Raw genomic sequence first — 20405 nt, 5'->3', positions numbered from 1 at the left:
CTGTACTACTTTGTCGGTCCATCTACGCTGGACCGGTTCGGTGCTACATGTAGTGCCTTGATAGACTCTGGGGCTGAGGGTTGTTTCATGGACGAAGCATGGGTTCGGAAACATGACATTCCTTTCAGAGAGTTAGAGAAGCCTACGCCCATGTTCGCCTTAGATGGTAGTCATCTTCCCAGTATCAGATTTGAGACACTACCTTTAACCCTCACAGTATCTGGTAACCACAGTGAGACTATTTCTTTTTTGATTTTCGTTCACCGTTTACACCTGTTGTTTTGGGTCATCCCTGGCTAGTATGTCATAATCCTTCTATTAATTGGTCTAGTAATTCTATCCTATCCTGGAACGTTTCTTGTCATGTGAAGTGTTTAATGTCTGCCATCCCTCCCGTTTCTTCTGTCCCTACTTCTCAGGAGGAACCTGGCGATTTGACAGGAGTGCCGGAGGAATATCATGATCTGCGCACGGTCTTCAGTCGGTCCCGAGCCAACTCCCTTCCTCCTCACCGGTCGTATGATTGTAGTATTGATCTCCTTCCGGGGACCACTCCTCCTCGGGGTAGACTATACTCTCTGTCGGCTCCCGAACGTAAGGCTCTCGAGGATTATTTGTCTGTGTCTCTTGACGCCGGTACCATAGTGCCTTCTTCCTCTCCGGCCGGGCGGGGTTCTTTTTGTTAAGAAGAAGGACGGTACTCTGCGCCCCTGCGTGATTATCGAGCTGAATGACTCTCTACGTAAAGTCTGAGAAGTGCTCTTTTCATGTCTCCTCCGTTACTTTTCTCGGTTCCGTTATTTCCGCTGAAGGCATTCAGATGGATTCCGCTAAGGTCCAAGCTGTCAGTGATTGGCCCGTTCCAAGGTCACGTGTCGAGTTGCAGCGCTTTTAGGTTTCGCTAATTTCTATCGGCGTTTCATTCGTAATTTCGGTCAAGTTGCTGCCCCTCTCACAGCTCTTACTTCTGTCAAGACGTGTTTTAAGTGGTCCGGTTCCGCCCAGGGAGCTTTTGATCTTCTAAAAGAACGTTTTACGTCCGCTCCTATCCTCGTTACTCCTGACGTCACTAGACAATTCATTGTCGAGGTTGACGCTTCAGAGGTAGGCGTGGGAGCCATTCTATCCCAGCGCTTCCAGTCTGACGATAAGGTTCATCCTTGCGCTTATTTTTCTCATCGCCTGTCGCCATCTGAGCGCAACTATGATGTGGGTAACCGTGAACTGCTCGCCATCCGCTTAGCCCTAGGCGAATGGCGACAGTGGTTGGAGGGGGCGACCGTTCCTTTTGTCGTTTGGACAGACCATAAGAACCTTGAGTACATCCGTTCTGCCAAACGACTTAATGCCCGTCAAGCTCGTTGGGCGTTGTTTTTCGCTCGTTTCGAGTTTGTGATTTCTTACCGTCCGGGTAGCAAGAACACCAAGCCTGATGCCTTATCCCGTCTGTTTAGTTCTTCTGTGGCTTCTACTGATCCCGAGGGGATTCTTCCTTATGGGCGTGTTGTCGGGTTAACAGTCTGGGGAATTGAAAGACAGGTTAAGCAAGCACTCACGCACACTGCGTCGCCGCGCGCTTGTCCTAGTAACCTCCTTTTCGTTCCTGTTTCCACTCGTCTGGCTGTTCTTCAGTGGGCTCACTCTGCCAAGTTAGCTGGTCATCCCGGTGTTCGAGGCACTCTTGCGTCTATTCGCCAGCGCTTTTGGTGGCCGACTCAGGAGCGTGACACGCGCCGTTTCGTGGCTGCTTGTTCAGACTGCGCGCAGACTAAGTCGGGTAACTCTCCTCCTGCCGGTCGTCTCAGACCGCTCCCCATTCCTTCTCGACCATGGTCTCACATCGCCCTAGACTTCATTACCGGTCTGCCTTTGTCTGCGGGGAAGACTGTGATTCTTACGGTTGTCGATAGGTTCTCTAAGGCGGCACATTTCATTCCCCTCGCTAAACTTCCTTCCGCTAAGGAGACGGCACAAATCATTATCGAGAATGTATTCAGAATTCATGGCCTCCCGTTAGACGCCGTTTCAGACAGAGGCCCGCAATTCACGTCACAGTTTTGGAGGGAGTTCTGTCGTTTGATTGGTGCGTCCGTCAGTCTCTCTTCCGGGTTTCATCCCCAGTCTAACGGTCAAGCAGAGAGGGCCAATCAGACGATTGGTCGCATACTACGCAGCCTTTCTTTCAGAAACCCTGCGTCTTGGGCAGAACAGCTCCCCTGGGCAGAATACGCTCACAATTCGCTTCCTTCGTCTGCTACCGGGTTATCTCCGTTTCAGAGTAGTCTGGGTTACCAGCCTCCTCTGTTCTCATCCCAGCTTGCCGAGTCCAGCGTTCCCTCCGCTCAAGCGTTTGTCCAACGTTGTGAGCGCACCTGGAGGAGGGTGAGGTCTGCACTTTGCCGTTACAGGGCACAGACTGTGAGAGCCGCCAATAAACGCAGGATTAAGAGTCCAAGGTATTGTTGCGGCCAGAGAGTGTGGCTTTCCACTCGCAACCTTCCTCTTACGACAGCTTCTCGTAAGTTGACTCCGCGGTTCATTGGTCCGTTCCGTGTCTCCCAGGTCGTCAATCCTATCGCTGTGCGACTGCTTCTTCCGCGACATCTTCGTCGCGTCCATCCTGTCTTCCATGTCTCCTGTGTTAAGCCCTTTCTTCGCACCCCGTTCGTCTTCCCTCCCCCTCCCGTCCTTGTCGAGAGCGCACCTATTTACAAGGTACATAAGATCATGGACATGCGTTCTCGGGGACGGGGTCACCAATACTTAGTGGATTGGGAGGGTTACGGTCCTGAGGAGAGGAGTTGGGTTCCGTCTCGGGACGTGCTGGACCGTTCACTCATTGATGATTTCCTCCGTTGCCGCCAGGATTCCTCCTCGAGTGCGCCAGGAGGCGCTCGGTGAGTGGGGGGTACTGTCATGTTTTGTCATTTATTATCTTGTCTTGTCCCTGTGCTTCCCATTCTATTCGTTTCCCTCTGCTGGTCTTATTAGGTTCTTTCCCTCTTTCTATCCCTCTCTCTCCCCCTCCCTCTCTCACTCTCTCGCTCTCTCTTCTCTCTATCGTTCCGTTCCTGCTCCCAGCTGTTCCTATTCCCCTAATCAATCATTTAGTCTTCCCACACCTGTTCCCGATCCTTTCCCCTGATTAGAGTCCCTATTTCTTCCTTTGTGTTCCGTTCCTGTCCTGTCGGTTCCTTGTCTAGAATTCACCGTGCTGTGTTTGTGTATCGCCCTGTCGTGTCGTGTTTTCCTCAGATGCTGCTTGGTGAGCAGGTGTCTGAGTCTGTCTGGTTCAAGTGCCTTCCCGAGGCAACCTGCTGTTCACCTGCTGTTCAAGATCGAGTCTCCAGTTTGTCCTCGTCATTTCGAGTGAAAGTTGTGTTTTTGTTTGTATTTACTTTACTGGATTAAAGACTCTGTTTTCGCCAAGTCGCTTTTGGGTCCTCTTTCACCTGCATGACACTCTTGTTGGCCCCATTGTCATAAGACTTCCATCTGCAGTCCGCAAAAGGAATTTTTAGATAAATGTTCCTTTATGTGGGGCTCCTCCTTCAGTGACACAATTCTAATCACAACAGACAACAACATTTGTGAAGACACCTGTGTGGGTGAGGAGGTGGATGGCTCCTCATCCTGAGGCTCAGGCTCAGACAACATTTGTGAAGACACCTGTGTGGGTGAGGAGGTGGATGGCTCCTCATCCTGAGGCGCCAAGATAATTGTGAAGAGGCCTGTGTGACTGAGGAGGTAGATAGCTCCTCATCCTGGCCAGTGCCAGAGGGTGCTGGCCTCTGAATTTGCATTGAAATACAGTATATGAGTCTGACACCCTAAATACATTTGTTGCACAATTAAATATACATGTCATTATGTCATTCATTTTCAGAATAGGAACCAATTGAACCATACAACCTCCTTGGCTAATTCTAGGCATAAGTCACTCCAAAAGACTCAATATGCAGTTTTGCTGTTCTGGACCACTGTCCTGTGAAGTCAGCAGTCCGAAATATCAGCATAATATAGATGTCTTTTAATTTAGCCTACAGCATGTGAAATTCCCCTTACTGAGCTCAGGACCTAGTCAATACAATCACAGAAAACACTTATGATGTCACCTCAATGAAAGTGAACCAAATCAATAATGTGCTAGTTAGGTTGTAATCGTTTTGCTGCAGGCTACACACATTATCATGATGAAACTGTGTGAAATTATATCCAATATTGCGTAAGTTAGTTGGACAGAAAACTGAATATTGTTGCCCTATATGTAATAGCATTGCAAATAACATAGCAACATACAGTATGCTAACATACATAACACTAGCCTATTTCATTACATGCATAATATTATACTCATAAAGAGATTACATAGCTGCATACCTTTATCTTTTGCGCGTTTCTCCTCTTCTTCTTTCCTCTTTTTCCTAAACTGGGCATCTGACGCCTTAGACCTTTTCTTATCCATTTGTGTTGATTTGTCACTCCAGCTGTTATGCAGGTGAATGAGGACCCAAAAGCGACTTGGCGAAAACAGAGTCTTTAATCCAGTAAAGTAAATCTACAATCATAAAGCATAATTCCACTCGTAATGACGAGAACAGACTGGAGACTCGATCAAGAACTGCAGGTTGCCTCGGGAAGGCACTTGAACGTAGCAGACTCAGACACCTGCTCACCACGCAGCATCTGAGGGAAACACGACACGACAGGGCGATACACAGACACAGCACGGTGAACAATAGACAAGGATCCGACAGGGCAGAAACGGAAAACAAGGGGAGAAATAGGGACTCTAATCAGGGAAAAAGATAGGGAACAGGTGTGGGAAGACTAAATGATTGATTAGGGGAATAGGAACAGCTGGGAGCAGGAACGGAACGATAGAGAGAAGAGAGAGAGGAAGGGAGAGAGAAAAAGGGGAACGAACCTAAGACCAGCAGGGGGAAAACGAACAGAGGGAAAAGCAAAATGACAAGACAATAAGACAAAACATGACAGTACCCCCCCACTCACCGAGCGCCTCCTGGCGCACTCGAGGAGGAATCCTGGCGGCAACGGAGGAAATCATCAATAAGTGAACGGTCCAGCACGTCCCGAGACGGAACCCAACTCCTCTCCTCAGGACCGTAACCCTCCCAATCCACTAAGTATTGGTGACCTCGTCCCCGAGAACGCATGTCCATGATCCTACGTACCTTGTAAATAGGTGCGCTCTCGACAAGGACGGGAGGGGGGAGGGAAGACGAACGGGGTGCGAAGAAAGGGCTTGACACAGGAGACATGGAAGACAGGATGGACGCGACGAAGATGTCGCGGAAGAAGCAGTCGCACAGCGACAGGATTGACGACCTGGGAGACACGGAATGGACCAATGAACCGCGGAGTCAACTTACGAGAAGCTGTCGTAAGAGGAAGGTTGCGAGTGGAAAGCCACACTCTCTGGCCGCAACAATACCTTGGACTCTTAATCCTACGTTTATTGGCGGCTCTCACAGTCTGTGCCCTGTAACGGCAAAGTGCAGACCTCACCCTCCTCCAGGTGCGCTCACAACGTTGGACAAACGCTTGAGCGGAGGGAACGCTGGACTCGGCAAGCTGGGATGAGAACAGAGGAGGCTGGTAACCCAGACTACTCTGAAACGGAGATAACCCGGTAGCAGACGAAGGAAGCGAGTTGTGAGCGTATTCTGCCCAGGGGAGCTGTTCTGCCCAAGACGCAGGGTTTCTGAAAGAAAGGCTGCGTAGTATGCGACCAATCGTCTGATTGGCCCTCTCTGCTTGACCGTTAGACTGGGGATGAAACCCGGAAGAGAGACTGACGGACGCACCAATCAAACGACAGAACTCCCTCCAAAACTGTGACGTGAATTGCGGGCCTCTGTCTGAAACGGCGTCTAACGGGAGGCCATGAATTCTGAACACATTCTCGATGATGATTTGTGCCGTCTCCTTAGCGGAAGGAAGTTTAGCGAGGGGAATGAAATGTGCCGCCTTAGAGAACCTATCGACAACCGTAAGAATCACAGTCTTCCCCGCAGACAAAGGCAGACCGGTAATGAAGTCTAGGGCGATGTGAGACCATGGTCGAGAAGGAATGGGGAGCGGTCTGAGACGACCGGCAGGAGGAGAGTTACCCGACTTAGTCTGCGCGCAGTCCGAACAAGCAGCCACGAAACGGCGCGTGTCACGCTCCTGAGTCGGCCACCAAAAGCGCTGGCGAATAGACGCAAGAGTGCCTCGAACACCGGGATGACCAGCTAACTTGGCAGAGTGAGCCCACTGAAGAACAGCCAGACGAGTGGAAACAGGAACGAAAAGGAGGTTACTAGGACAAGCGCGCGGCGACGCAGTGTGCGTGAGTGCTTGCTTAACCTGTCTTTCAATTCCCCAGACTGTCAACCCGACAACACGCCCATAAGGAAGAATCCCCTCGGGATCAATAGAAGCCACAGAAGAACTAAACAGACGGGATAAGGCATCAGGCTTGGTGTTCTTGCTACCCGGACGGTAAGAAATCACAAACTCGAAACGAGCGAAAAACAACGCCCAACGAGCTTGACGGGCATTAAGTCGTTTGGCAGAACGGATGTACTCAAGGTTCTTATGGTCTGTCCAAACGACAAAAGGAACGGTCGCCCCCTCCAACCACTGTCGCCATTCGCCTAGGGCTAAGCGGATGGCGAGCAGTTCGCGGTTACCCACATCATAGTTGCGTTCAGATGGCGACAGGCGATGAGAAAAATAAGCGCAAGGATGAACCTTATCGTCAGACTGGAAGCGCTGGGATAGAATGGCTCCCACGCCTACCTCTGAAGCGTCAACCTCGACAATGAATTGTCTAGTGACGTCAGGAGTAACGAGGATAGGAGCGGACGTAAAACGTTCTTTTAGAAGATCAAAAGCTCCCTGGGCGGAACCGGACCACTTAAAACACGTCTTGACAGAAGTAAGAGCTGTGAGAGGGGCAGCAACTTGACCGAAATTACGAATGAAACGCCGATAGAAATTAGCGAAACCTAAAAAGCGCTGCAACTCAACACGTGACCTTGGAACGGGCCAATCACTGACAGCTTGGACCTTAGCGGAATCCATCTGAATGCCTTCAGCGGAAATAACGGAACCGAGAAAAGTAACGGAGGAGACATGAAAAGAGCACTTCTCAGCCTTCACGTAGAGACAATTCTCTAAAAGGCGCTGTAGAACACGTCGAACGTGCTGAACATGAATCTCGAGTGACGGTGAAAAAATCAGGATATCGTCAAGATAGACAAAAACAAAGATGTTCAGCATGTCTCTCAGAACATCATTAACTAATGCCTGAAAAACAGCTGGCGCATTGGCGAGACCAAACGGCAGAACCCGGTACTCAAAATGCCCTAACGGAGTGTTAAACGCCGTTTTCCACTCGTCCCCCTCTCTGATGCGCACGAGATGGTAAGCGTTATGAAGGTCCAACTTAGTAAAGCACCTGGCTCCCTGCAGAATCTCGAAGGCTGATGACATAAGGGGAAGCGGATAACGATTCTTAACCATTATGTCATTCAGCCCTCGATAATCCACGCAGGGGCGCAGAGTACCGTCCTTTTTCTTAACAAAAAGAACCCCGCCCCGGCCGGAGAGGAAGAAGGCACTATGGTACCGGCGTCAAGAGACACAGATAAATAATCCTCGAGAGCCTTACGTTCGGGAGCCGACAGAGAGTATAGTCTACCCCGAGGAGGAGTGGTCCCCGGAAGGAGATCAATACTACAATCATACGACCGGTGAGGAGGAAGGGAGTTGGCTCGGGACCGACTGAAGACCGTGCGCAGATCATGATATTCCTCCGGCACTCCTGTCAAATCGCCAGGTTCCTCCTGAGAAGTGGGGACAGAAGAAATGGGAGGGATGGCAGACATTAAACACTTCACATGACAAGAAATGTTCCAGGATAGGATAGAATTACTAGACCAATTAATAGAAGGATTATGACATACTAGCCAGGGATGACCCAAAACAACAGGTGTAAAAGGTGAACGAAAAATCAAAACAGAAATAGTCTCACTGTGGTTACCAGATACTGTGAGAGTTAAAGGTAGTGTCTCAAATCTGATACTGGGAAGATGACTACCATCTAAGGCAAACATGGGCGTAGGCTTATCTAACTGTCTGAAAGGAATGTCATGTTTCCGAGCCCACGCTTCGTCCATGAAACAACCCTCAGCCCCAGAGTCAATCAAGGCACTGCATGTAGCACCCGAACCGGTCCAGCGTAGATGGACCGACATAGTAGTACAGGATCTAGATGAAGAGACCTGAGTAGTAGCGCTCACCAGTAGCCCTCCGCTTACTGATGAGCTCTGGCCTTTTACTGGACATGAATTGACAAAATGTCCATCAAATCCGCAATAGAGGCACAGGCGGTTGGTGATCCTCCGTTCCCTCTCCTTAGTCGAGATGCGAATACCTCCCAGCTGCATGGGCTCAGTCTCTGAGCCAGAGGAGGGAGATGGTTGCGATGCGGAGCAGGGAAACACCGTTGACGCGAGCTCTCTTCCACGAGCTTGGTGACGAAGATCTACCCGTCGTTCTATGCGGATGGCGAGAGCAATCAAAGAGTCCACACTGGAAGGAACCTCCCGAGAGAGAATCTCATCTTTGACCACTGCGTGGAGTCCCTCCAGAAAACGAGCGAGCAGCGCCGGCTCGTTCCAGTCACTAGAGGCAGCAAGAGTGCGAAACTCTATAGAGTAATCCGTTATGGATCGATCACCTTGGCATAGGGAAGCCAGGGCCCTAGAAGCCCCCCTACCAAAAACTGAACGGTCAAAAACCCGAATCATCTCCTCTTTAAAGTTCTGGTAATTGTTTGAACAATCAGCCCTTGCCTCCCAGATAGCTGTGCCCCACTCTCGAGCCCGGCCAGTAAGGAGTGAAATGACGTAAGCAACCCGAGCTCTCTCGCTAGAGTATGTGTTGGGTTGGAGAGAGAACACAATATCACACTGGGTGAGAAAGGAGCGGCACTCCGTGGGCTGCCCGGAGTAGCAAGGTGGGTTATTAACCCTAGGTTCCGGAGGCTCGGCAGGCCAGGAAGTAACAGGTGGCACGAGACGAAGACTCTGGAACCTGAGCGGCCAGGTTCTCCACGGCATGGCGAGCAGCAGACAATTCCTGCTCGTGTCTGCCGAGCATGGCTCCTTGGATCTCGACGGCAGTGTTACGAGCGTCTGTAGTCGCTGGGTCCATTCTTTGGTCGGATCCTTCTGTTATGCAGGTGAATGAGGACCCAAAAGCGACTTGGCGAAAACAGAGTCTTTAATCCAGTAAAGTAAATCTACAATCATAAGGCATAATTCCACTCGTAATGACGAGAACAGACTGGAGACTCGATCAAGAACTGCAGGTTGCCTCGGGAAGGCACTTGAACGTAGCAGACTCAGACACCTGCTCACCACGCAGCATCTGAGGGAAACACGACACGACAGGGCGATACACAGACACAGCACGGTGAACAATAGACAAGGATCCGACAGGGCAGAAACGGAAAACAAGGGGAGAAATAGGGACTCTAATCAGGGAAAAAGATAGGGAACAGGTGTGGGAAGACTAAATGATTGATTAGGGGAATAGGAACAGCTGGGAGCAGGAACGGAACGATAGAGAGAAGAGAGAGAGGAAGGGAGAGAGAAAAAGGGGAACGAACCTAAGACCAGCAGGGGGAAAACGAACAGAGGGAAAAGCAAAATGACAAGACAATAAGACAAAACATGACACCAGCAATAATACATTACCTATCTCCCAACACTGTCAACCAAGAGTCAAGACTAAACCAATTCACCTTGGTGGTGTGCAGACTGCTTTTATATTATTCTTAAAGATTTCGCACAAACCCCCCGAAAAAGCAACAATATGTCTGTGAAACTATATATTCACAGTTTTATGAATGAATTGTGGTTTATTTGGGAGCATTTTGTATTGTAACAGATTTTAGTAAAAGGCATTAGTACTGTACAAAGTCAGAGGTGCGCTATTTGATAGATTCCACCGCTCCCCTTACCTCGGGGATCCAGTATGGAGACTTGAGGTCAACCAATACCCGCCCAAACACTACCGCAAGGCTTGGTTAATGTTGACATAGCCTCCTAGCAAAGTGTAAAGCCACTCTGCACTAGAGGAGTGATTTGGTAGTTGTGCATATCTGCTTTTTTTGTAAATACGTAAATATGTGTATAATGGAATGTATGGCACAGAGTGCCCATGTCACTTGTATTGCCCTGCAGCCACTTCAAATCAAATCTAATCTAATTGTATGTGTCACATGTGCCGAATTCAACAGGTGAAACCTTACCGTGAAAAGCTTATTTACAAGACCTTAACCAACAATGCTGTTCAATAAATAGAGTTAAGAAAATATTTACCAAATAAACTAAAGTAAAAATGTAAAAACAGTAACACAAGAAAAGTACATAACAATAACGAGGCTATATGCAGGGGTTAATGGTACCGAGTCAATGTGCGGGTGTATAGGTTAGTCGAGGTAGTATGTAAAGTGACTGTGCATGGATAATAAATAGCGAGTAGCAGCAGTGGAAAAACAAGGGGTGGGGTCAATGTAAATAGTCTGTGTGGCCATTTGATTACTTGTTCAGCAGTCTTATGGCTCGGTGGTAGAAGCTACTAAGGAGCCTTTTGGTCCGAGACTTGGCACTCCGGTACCGCATGCCATGCGATAGCAGAGAGAACAGTCAATGACTTGGGTGACTGACTGGAGTCTTAGACACTGCCTAGTATATAGGTCCTGGATGTCAGGAAGCTTGGCCCAAGTGATTTACTGGGCCTTAAGCACTACGTTTACAGTCAGTTGCCATACCAGGCAGTGATGCAACCGGTGAGGATGCTCTCGATGGCGCAGCTGTAGAACCTTTTGAGGATCTGTTTGTGGTCGTGCCCTCTTCACAACTGTCTTGGTGTGTTTGGACCATAATAGGTTGTTGGTGATGTGGACATCAAGGAACTTGAAACTCTCGACCCGCTCCACTTCAGCCCCGTCTATGTTAATGGGGGCCTGTCCGGCTCTCCTTTGCCTATAGTCTACGATCAGCTACTTTGTCTTGCTCCCATTGAGGGAGAGGTTGTTGTCCTGGCACCACACTGCCAGGTCTCTGACCTCCTCCCCAAAGGTTGTTTCATTGTTGTCGGGGATCCGGCTTACCACTGTTGTGTCATCAGCAAACTTAATGATGGTGTTGGAGTCGCAATCTTGGGTGAACAGGGAGTACAGGGGGGGACTAAGCATGCACCACAGAGGGTTCCCAGTGTTGACGATCAGTGTGGCAGATGTGTAGTTCCCTACCCTTAACACCTGGTGGCGGCCCGTTAGGAAGTCCTGGATTCAGGTACAGAGGGAGGTGTTTAGTCCCAGGGTCCTTAGCTTAGTGATGGGCTTTGTGGGTACTATGGTGTTGAACGCTGAGCTGTAGTCAATGAACAGCATTCTCACATAGGTGTTCATTTTGTCCAGGTGGGAAAGAGCAGTGTGGAGTGTGATTAAGATTGCGTCATCTATGGCTCTGTTGGGGAGGTATGCGAATTGGAGTGGGTTTAGGGTTTCCAGCATGATGGTGTTGATGTGAGCCATGAGCCGCCTTTCAAAGCACTTCATGGCTACTGGGTGGTAATAATTTAGGCAGGTTACCTTCACTTTCTTGGGCACAGGGACTATGGTCGTCTATTTGAAACAGATAGGTATTACATACTCGGTTAGGGAGATGTTGAAAATGTCAGTGAATACCCTTGCCAGTTTGTCTGCGCATGCTTTGAATACACGTCCTGGTAATCCGTCAAGCCCAGTGGCTTGTGAATGTTGACCTGTTTAAAGGTCTTGCTCACATCAGCTACGGAGAGCGTGATCACACAGTTGTCCGGAACAGCTGGTGCTCTCATGCATGCTTCAGTGTTGCTTGCCTCGAAGCGAGCATAAAAGGCATTTATCTCATCTGGTAGGCTCGCGTCCCTGGGCAGCTCGCGGATGGGTTTCCCTTTGTAGTCCCTTTGCCTACCAATAGAGAACCACAACGGAAACAAGACTGACTTTTTGTGTATATAACCCTCTGTAATTTCGGTACATGTATTGGTTGCCTGCTGTGGCCTCTTTATGTACCGTAAATTGAATTTAAAATGACCTTTCAAACTACACCTCAGAAGTCAATGCACACTTAAAATACTTAATTCAGACTTCAGGCAGTCTGATTTGCACATCTCGAGCGCCCAATGACAAGCATCTGTGAGAGAAGCCTTTGATTCTGAAAGAACTCATATTATTCTACTCCATGTAGAGTTTCCACCTTAACCCCATTAAATCTGTTCTTCATTCTCTCTCTGCTCTGACCAAAGAACTACTATTCAGTCTATACTATACAAGGCTTTGTCAATGAGTGAATCCTCAAAAAGGGTTCCTGTATTCTTCTCTCTCGGCTTTTGAGTATGTTAATAAGATAAAAGTGAATAAAAGCTGACATGGGAGTTGAGAGAACCATTATTTTGTCTCTTTGTTCATTTGGAGAAATACTTTTCATTTGATCTAGCATTTACAGCTGCATTATATCCAGCTTTAATGTGCCTGAATACGTCTGAGGGTTAATAAAGACTGACACCTCAGTGGTGGTTCTTTGTGAACGCGTTCCTTCTTGTGTCTGTTTCTCTCTGGAAAAGGCTTTTGCACTAATCATCTCAATGAAAGCCTTGATGAACCCTGCGTGCAAAGCAGACATGACTAGCATCGTGCAGGAGCAAATGGGGGTTTGATTACATTTATTACGGGTTTTGCGAGCAGGAAGAAGTATATGCATGTGATTTATTTGTTTGTTTATTATCAGGGACCAGGCACAATGTAAGTAGAGCACAAGAGTTAGAGAGACACAAAGCTCATTCCATCATCAAAACAGTATTATTATTGTATTTCCTGTGAGCAGCTTACTGTGTATTTAACATTTTTTAAGGAAAATGTTGAAGGACACTAGAACTTCCTGTCTCTTCCTGACGTTGTCATGTGTCCTTTCCTGTCTCCAGGGAGACCACGGGGGGAAGACAACCATGTCTAACCTGACCCATGTTGTCTCTCGGGAGGAGAACGGGCTGCCCCTCACCTGTGAGACCTTCAACAAGGGCACACGCTTCTCCAAGAGCCAGTCCAACAATCTCATTGTTTTCTGTGAGTCTTTGGATAGGACTGTGACAACAACAACCCTACAAGCCTAATGGTTGTAGGGAATCTCTATTGAATGACTATGACAAGTACAATCGTGAAAAAACCTTGCACAACCAGAACATAACTATGCATTGTACAGTAACAATTGCAACACTCTCAATCTGTGCTTTCTGTAACTATAACAATATAGACATAACCCCCTCTCTCTTTCCCGCCCTCAACCTCCCCTCCCCTCCCCTCCCCTCCCCTCCCCTCCCTTCCCTTCCCCTTCTCTCTCTCTCTCTCTCTCTCTCTCTCTCTCTCTCTCTCTCTCTCTCTCTCTCTCTCTCTCTCTCTCTCTCTCTCTCTCTCCCTCCCCCATCTCTCTCTCCCTTACACCCACCCTCCCTCTCCCCTTCCTCTCTGTACTCCCTCCCCTTCACCCCTATCTCTCTCTCCTCCTCCCCCTCTCCACCCAGACCCTCCTCAGAAAGTGTGGATAGAAGCCCCTCCCCCAGGGCTTCCTCTGAGATCAGGAACCATCATACGCCTCATCTGCTTCTCTATTGGAGGAAGTCCCAAAGGTACCCTCAACTGGTACAAGGTGTGTACATGTGTGTATTGTATGCCAACATACATTTTGATTGGTTAAGTTGTCAAAGGTTGTAACAGTTATGACTCTCTGTCTGTACAGTACCATGTCCTCCACTCTCTACTCTCCTCTCCACACCGCAGGATGATAAGGCGTTATCAGACTACCCCAAACAGGTGCCCTCTGATAAAGGCGTGTCCAAAGAACTGGCCGTGCGCCTCCAGCCCAGTGACAACATGGCTACCTACCGCTGTAATGCCACCAATAAGGCCAAGATTGTCCTCAACGCCTCTGTCAAACTCATGGTCCAGTGTGAGTCTTACAGACCTACAGACTGGGCTCTGGGCATGAGTGGATTAATACTAGCCTTTATGGACCTGACTAATAGAGGAGGAAAGCATTAGCTATATTCAAGATGATAGATAATTAATTCAAGATGATAGGTAGATTCAAGATGATAGGTAATTAATTCAAGATGATAGGTAGATTCAAGATATAGCTGCAAAGACACAGAATCAGCAGCCTCAGTATGTTGACAGTGGTGTCTTGTCCTCTCTCCTCTACCCCTCCACCCCTCCCCAGTCCCTGCAGTGAGTGTGACAATCATAGCCAAGCAGAAGGAGCTGCGTCGGGGCCAAAACCTCAGTCTGGACTGCCTGTCTGGGAGCAGCAACCCCCAGGCCAACATCTCCTGGAGCCTGGGCTCAACCAGGTGAGCGGAGGGCAGGTTAAGCAGAGCCGGTCTGTGGGCCGTGGAGTTAATGGAGACCCTAGACTACAGTCTTGTGCAGGACCATTTTTTGCAAACCGCACCTGCCACAATACCGCGGCTGCACCGTAACCCGCCAATCATGACAGAAAGCTGTCGCAACCCGGCCCGTAGTTTGTACCCAAACCCGCCCGCAAACCGCCAGATCATATCAATTGATTTCATTGTTATGACTAGTAGTAGGCCTAGGGCATATAGGCCTATAGACAGTAGTAGCCTATCCCAATGCCATAGCCTTTTCAAAGAATTACGTGATTGCATGCAGCCATTTGAAAAGACAAAAGCAAGTTGTAGCTTACTAAAGCAAGCAATAGGCCTAACTAAGTTTTGAAAAGCCTTGTTCTACCAGCTGGACGATGGGTCTGTTTTGGACTGCCCTCATCAACACAGACTTGCTGAGTCAAAATCCATCCATGGGCTAACGTGAATGATTAGACAACAATATCCTGTTAACATAAATGTAACTTCACTTGTGAACTGTTTTCTATAAGTTGGCTTTACACTTGCATTTATTGTGTTATCAAACGCTGCCATTACGTGTAGACGTTAGTTAGCTAGCTAGCCCAGGTAAGATCGGTGAGTAGTGAGTGAAAGTCACATGAGGGGAAGAGCAAGAAGAGGGAAAGCAGGAGAGGATCATGCATTTTACAAGATAGTAAATAGATAGAGGGCAAATCTTTATATCTGTGCCATTATAGCATCTGTGACAGCATGGGCACCGCCACCGAGGCTACAACCCATAGTAATCCCCACCCAGTTAAATACTTTGACTACTTTAAAATGGAGGAAGCATGGTGGAAGCCCTCATTTACGCTGCCCATGATAAAACAGCCATTTGGCCACAAGAGGCCTCTATCGTTCTCTGACGTTTTCCTCAGCACCACTGTGAGCATTCTGTGCAAGCAGCCTGTCTCAGTGCCGCTCTGATGGCACACGCAACAGAATAAATTAATCAACTGTCAGAGCACAGAAAAAATGTGAAGTTGTTATTTTATTAATTAAAACGGCAACCCTGCCACGGATTTATCGAATGTTCAGTAGACCCGCCAAATGTTCTCCTCTCATCTCTCCCTCTCCCAGGCTGAAAGGGGTGGATCTGCCTCCCAAGAACACCACGTTTGGGGGCATATCAGTACGCAGTACTCTGTCCCTCCCCCTGTCCTCCCAGCACCATGGCCAGAGGATCACCTGTCAGGCCTACAGCTCTCTGCTGTCTGAGGGAGTCAACACCTTCTACAAGCTCAACGTCCTCTGTGAGTGGTGAAGAGTGTGTGGGTTGTATACATGTGTCTATTTCTCTCTGTGTGTTATACAGAGCTTTTGAATACTTTATATGTTTCACTGTGAATATTTGATTTGTTTCACTGTGAATACTTACTTTGTTTCACTGGGGATCCAAATAAAGTATTGAAAATGTGTGCACAGTTATGAGTAGGAGAAAAAGAAAGTGTGTGCTGGTGTGTGTGAGGCTTGAAGCATGATGGTAATGTGACACGATAGTGTGCATGGAAGGCAGTCTTGTTTGTGTGTGTTTGTGATGTTCTCTGTGTGTGTGTGTGTGTGTGTGTGTGTGTGTGTGTGTGTGTGTGTGTGTGTGTGTGTGTGTGTGTGTGTGTGTGTGTGTGTGTGTGTGTGTGTGTGTGTGTGTGTGTGTGTGTGTGTGTGTGTGTGTGTGTGTGTGTGAGTGTGTGTGTGTGTGTGTGTGTGTGTGTTACTGTATTCCTTTGTTGTGACTGTGGGTTGGTCAGGCTCTATGGCAGTGTTGTTCTAATTGTGTGTGTGTGTGTGTGTGTGTGTGTGCGTGCGTGCGTGCGTGCGTGCGTGCGTGTATGAGTGTGTGTTACTGTATTCCTTTGTTGTGACTGTGGGTTGGTCAGGCTCTATGGCAGTGTTGTTCTAATTGTGTGTGTGTGTGTGTGTGTGTGTGTGTGTGTGTGTGTGTGTGTGTGTGTGTGTGTGTGTGTGTGTGTGTGTGTGTGTGTGTGTGTGTGTGTGTGTGTGTGTGTGTGTGTGTGTGTGTGTGTGTGTGTGTGTGTGTGTGTGTGTGTGTGTGTGTGTGTGTGTGTGTGTGCGTGTGTGTGTGTGTGCGTGTATGAGTGTGTGTTACTGTATTCCTTTGTTGTGACTGTGGGTTAGTCAGGCTCTGTGGCAGTGTGTTCTAATTGTGTGTGTGCTTTGCAGCACAGCCATGTTATTCTTTGATGCTGTTTCGCAGGCTGTAGCCAGCCAGCTCTTCAAAGCCTGCTGCTCCGTGCGAGCATGAAGGAATGTCACTGTGTGTTTGTGTGCAGCTGCTGTTGGATAACACTACTGTCACTCTGTGTTTTAATGCCTGTCCCTCTCCCTTCCTCCCTCCCGCCCTTATTCTCTACCTACCTCTCTCTCTCCTTCCCTCTCACCCCGGCCTCCTGTGTGAATTCAGTATTTTTTGGGATATTGGTGGACACCGCTTCTAAACAGGTTTTTCTTTCATTTGCACTGCTGTCGCCTTTCATGGCTGACATGGTTTCTTTGTGTCTGCGCTTGTATGTTTTTTTCCCTTTGTGTGTGTGTGTGTGTGTGTGTGTGTGTGTGTGTGTGTGTGTGTGTGTGTGTGTGTGTGTGTGTGTGTGTGTGTGTGTGTGTGTGTGTGTGTGTGTGTGTGTGTGTGTGTGTGTGTGTGTGTGTGTGTGTGTGTGTGTGTGTGTGTCAGATCCCCCTGAGTTCATCCCTGACCATCCCCAGAAGATACAGGTAGTGGAGGATGATACAGCCATTCTTCCCTTGCTGGTCTCGGCCAATCCAGATGACGTCTCCTGCAGTTGGCTCTACCGCAAGGAGGAGCTGCACAAAGGTGATCCACCCTGTTCTCGTCCTTTCTCCCTGTGGTATCTCTACATAGCCAGCCAACTCTCTACAGCAGAGCCAGCAACTGTGCTCGTATCAGCCGCCATTCATGCTCTAAATAGAACATGGCAGGTCGGGCAGCAATGTGAACCTGCCTGATGTGATTCTCGTTCAAATCAAATCAAATTGTATTTTATTCATCACATGCTTTGTAAACAAGAGTGAAATGCTTACTTCCTTACGGCCCTTCTCAACAATGCAGAGAGAAAAAAGATAAAGAAATAATAGAAAAGAAAAACACAATAATAAAAGTAATAATAAATACAAAATGAGTAATGATAACTTGTCTATACACTGTACACGTGGTACCAATACCGAGTTAATTTGCAGGCGTACGAGGTTGATATGTACATGGAACAAGGAATAAAGTGACATATAATAAACAGTAGCAGTAGCATATTTAAAATTAGTGCCAAAAGGGTCAACGCAGATGGTCCGGGTAGCTATTTGGTTAGCTATTTAAATAATTATTTAGCAGTCTTATGGCTTGTTCAGGGTCCTGTTGGTTCAAAACTTGGTGCATCAGTACCACTTGCCGTACGGTAGCAGAGAGAACAGTCTATGACTAGGGTTGCTGGAGTCTTTGACAATATTTAGGGCCTTCCTCTGACACCGCCTGGTATAGAGGTCCTAGAAGGCAGGGAGCATTAGGCCGTACACATTATCCTCTATAGTGCCTTCCGGTTGGATGCCAAGCAGTTACCATACCAAGCGGTGATGCAGCCAGGGCCCATGTCCTTTCAGCGTCCTGAGGGGGAAGAGATGTTGTCGTGCCCTCTTCACGACTGTGTTGGTGTGTGGACCATGATAGATCCTTAGTGACGTGTACACCAACAAACTTGAAGCTCTCGACCCACTACAGCCCCACTACAACCCCAACAATGTGAATGGGGGCGTGCTTGGCCTCCGTTTTTTGTAGTCCACGATCAGCTGCTTTGTCTTGTTGACATTGAGGAAAAGGTTGTTGTTCTTGCAATCTCTAACTTCCTCCCCTATAAGTTGTCGTTGTCGGCCGTCAGCAAACACAATTATGGTGTTGGAGTCATGCGTGGTCACGCAGTCGTAGGTGAACTGGGAGTACAGGAGGTGACTAAGTGCTGAGAGTCAGCATGGCAGATGTGTTATTTTACCTACCTTCCTGACCTATGGGTGGCCTGTCAAGAAGTCCAGGATACAGTTGCAGATGGACACGTTCAGTACGAGGGTCTTAGCTTATTGATGAGCTTTGAAGGCACTATGGTGTTGAACGCTGAGCTGTAGTCAATAAATATCATTCTCACGTTGTTCCTTTTGTCCAGGTGGGAAAGGGCAGTGTGGAATGCAATAGAGATGTCATCATCTGTGTATCTGTTGGACAGGTATGGAAGTTGGAGTGGGTCTAGTGTTTCTGGGATAATGGTGTAAATGTTGAGCCATGACCAGCCTTTCAAAGCACTTCATGGCTACAGATGTGAGTGCTACGGGTCGGTAGTCATACAGACAGGTTACCATAGCGTTCTTCGGCACAGGCACTATGGTGGTCTGCTTAAAACATGTTGGTATTACAGACTTGGACATGGAGAGGTTGAAAATATCAGTGAAGACACTTGCTAGTTGGTCAGCGCATGCTCGCAGTACACGTCCTGGTAATCCAGTGAATGTTGATCTGTTTAAAGGTCTTACTCACATCGGCTGCGGAGAGCGTGATCACATAGTCTTCCGGAACAGCTGGTGCTCTCATGCATGTTTCAGTGTTATTTCCCCCGAAGCAAGCATAGAAGATGTTTAGCTCGTCTGGTAGGCTCGTGTCACTAAGCAGCTCTCGGCTGTGCTTCCCTTTGTAGTCTGTAGTTCCCTGTCATCGGGCCACAGCCACCACACTCCTGTCCCTAACCTCCCACCTCAACCTCCACCACTACACCCACCTCACGGAGGGGTTACCCAGCCATTAAAGGAGGGGTGCTGTGGTACAGTGGTGGTCTGTCACATGGGCTGTTGTTTCTGTGGGAATTTTGCCAGGCCAATCAATAATATAGCATTAGATGTCACTTATAAGCCATGAGTGGCTTAGGGACATGTGGTTTATGCATTTATAATGAATATTTGTGTGTGTGTGTGTGTGTGTGTGTGTGTGTGTGTGTGTGTGTGTGTGTGTGTGTGTGTGTGTGTGTGTGTGTGTGTGTGTGTGTGTGTGTGTGTGTGTGTTTATGAACAGAAATGGATCCTCGGTACCACTTTACTGAGAGCACAGCGTTTGAGATCTGGAATGTGACAAGGAGAGACACCGGGGTCTACACTGTGAACTGTACCAACGAGGTGGGGTCTGACAATACCACCATCACTCTGGACGTACAGTGTAAGTCTCACTGGCGAGGAATCTGGTCTGTCTACTCACCTCAACACCGTGTTAGAACACTGAACTCAAGTCTAGGCATTAGCTCAGGGATTGAACAGGTCTTCAGGACTCAGGACATGCAAGGTTACTCAGTCCTCATGAGAGTGTGGTTCAACAAGCCACCTACATTACATGCTAGTGTTGTATACCCAAAAACACCAATTCTGTCACAACCTTGAATCAACCGACCGACACATCCCCATCCCACTGCCCTCTTAATGATGTAACAATCGCACTGTTCTGAATGTAGGTCTGAATGTTCCAGTAAAACCTACAGTACAGTACAAGCCTAATGGACAGACAGCACAGCGCTGTCCTGATCCGATGGAACCTGACAGTTGGAGGTTTCCATAATGTATAGAGGATTGTAATAGCTTTAATGGGTGGCGCTGTAGCCTACTTAACAATGTTGTTCCTGGTTAAAATGAATGTGGTGTGTGAGAAGGCCGTAAGTGTCTCTGGTGATTCCATCAGTGTGCTGTGTGTATGAACACAGACAATGGCGCTGGGGCAATAATGCCACTACTGTTATAAGTAGATACCCACAGGAAGAGAAGAGCTCACCGTCAGGTGGAAAGGGATTACACTACAGTATGTTGATGGACTCATAGTGCTG

General features: G+C 48.2%; 1 protein-coding gene across 2 annotated transcripts in view; it reads left to right on the top strand.

Annotated features, from left to right (window-relative positions):
• Nucleotides 1-20405, top strand: part of nphs1 (NPHS1 adhesion molecule, nephrin) — a 69069-nt gene that overhangs the window by 37463 nt on the left and 11201 nt on the right. For both annotated transcript variants that reach the window (XM_046300872.1, XM_046300873.1), the window contains exons 11-17: nucleotides 13051-13192; nucleotides 13648-13772; nucleotides 13904-14072; nucleotides 14343-14472; nucleotides 15610-15782; nucleotides 17222-17362; nucleotides 19610-19750. In XM_046300872.1, coding sequence (XP_046156828.1) covers nucleotides 13051-13192; nucleotides 13648-13772; nucleotides 13904-14072; nucleotides 14343-14472; nucleotides 15610-15782; nucleotides 17222-17362; nucleotides 19610-19750 — 1021 coding nt within the window. The remainder of the gene's footprint in view (nucleotides 1-13050; nucleotides 13193-13647; nucleotides 13773-13903; nucleotides 14073-14342; nucleotides 14473-15609; nucleotides 15783-17221; nucleotides 17363-19609; nucleotides 19751-20405) is intronic.

The sequence above is a fragment of the Oncorhynchus gorbuscha genome, linkage group LG15 (assembly GCF_021184085.1).
Source record: "Oncorhynchus gorbuscha isolate QuinsamMale2020 ecotype Even-year linkage group LG15, OgorEven_v1.0, whole genome shotgun sequence".
Taxonomy (NCBI): Eukaryota; Metazoa; Chordata; class Actinopteri; order Salmoniformes; family Salmonidae; genus Oncorhynchus; species Oncorhynchus gorbuscha.
Note: the sequence above shows the minus strand (reverse complement) of the source record. Positions and strands in the feature narration are given on the sequence as shown.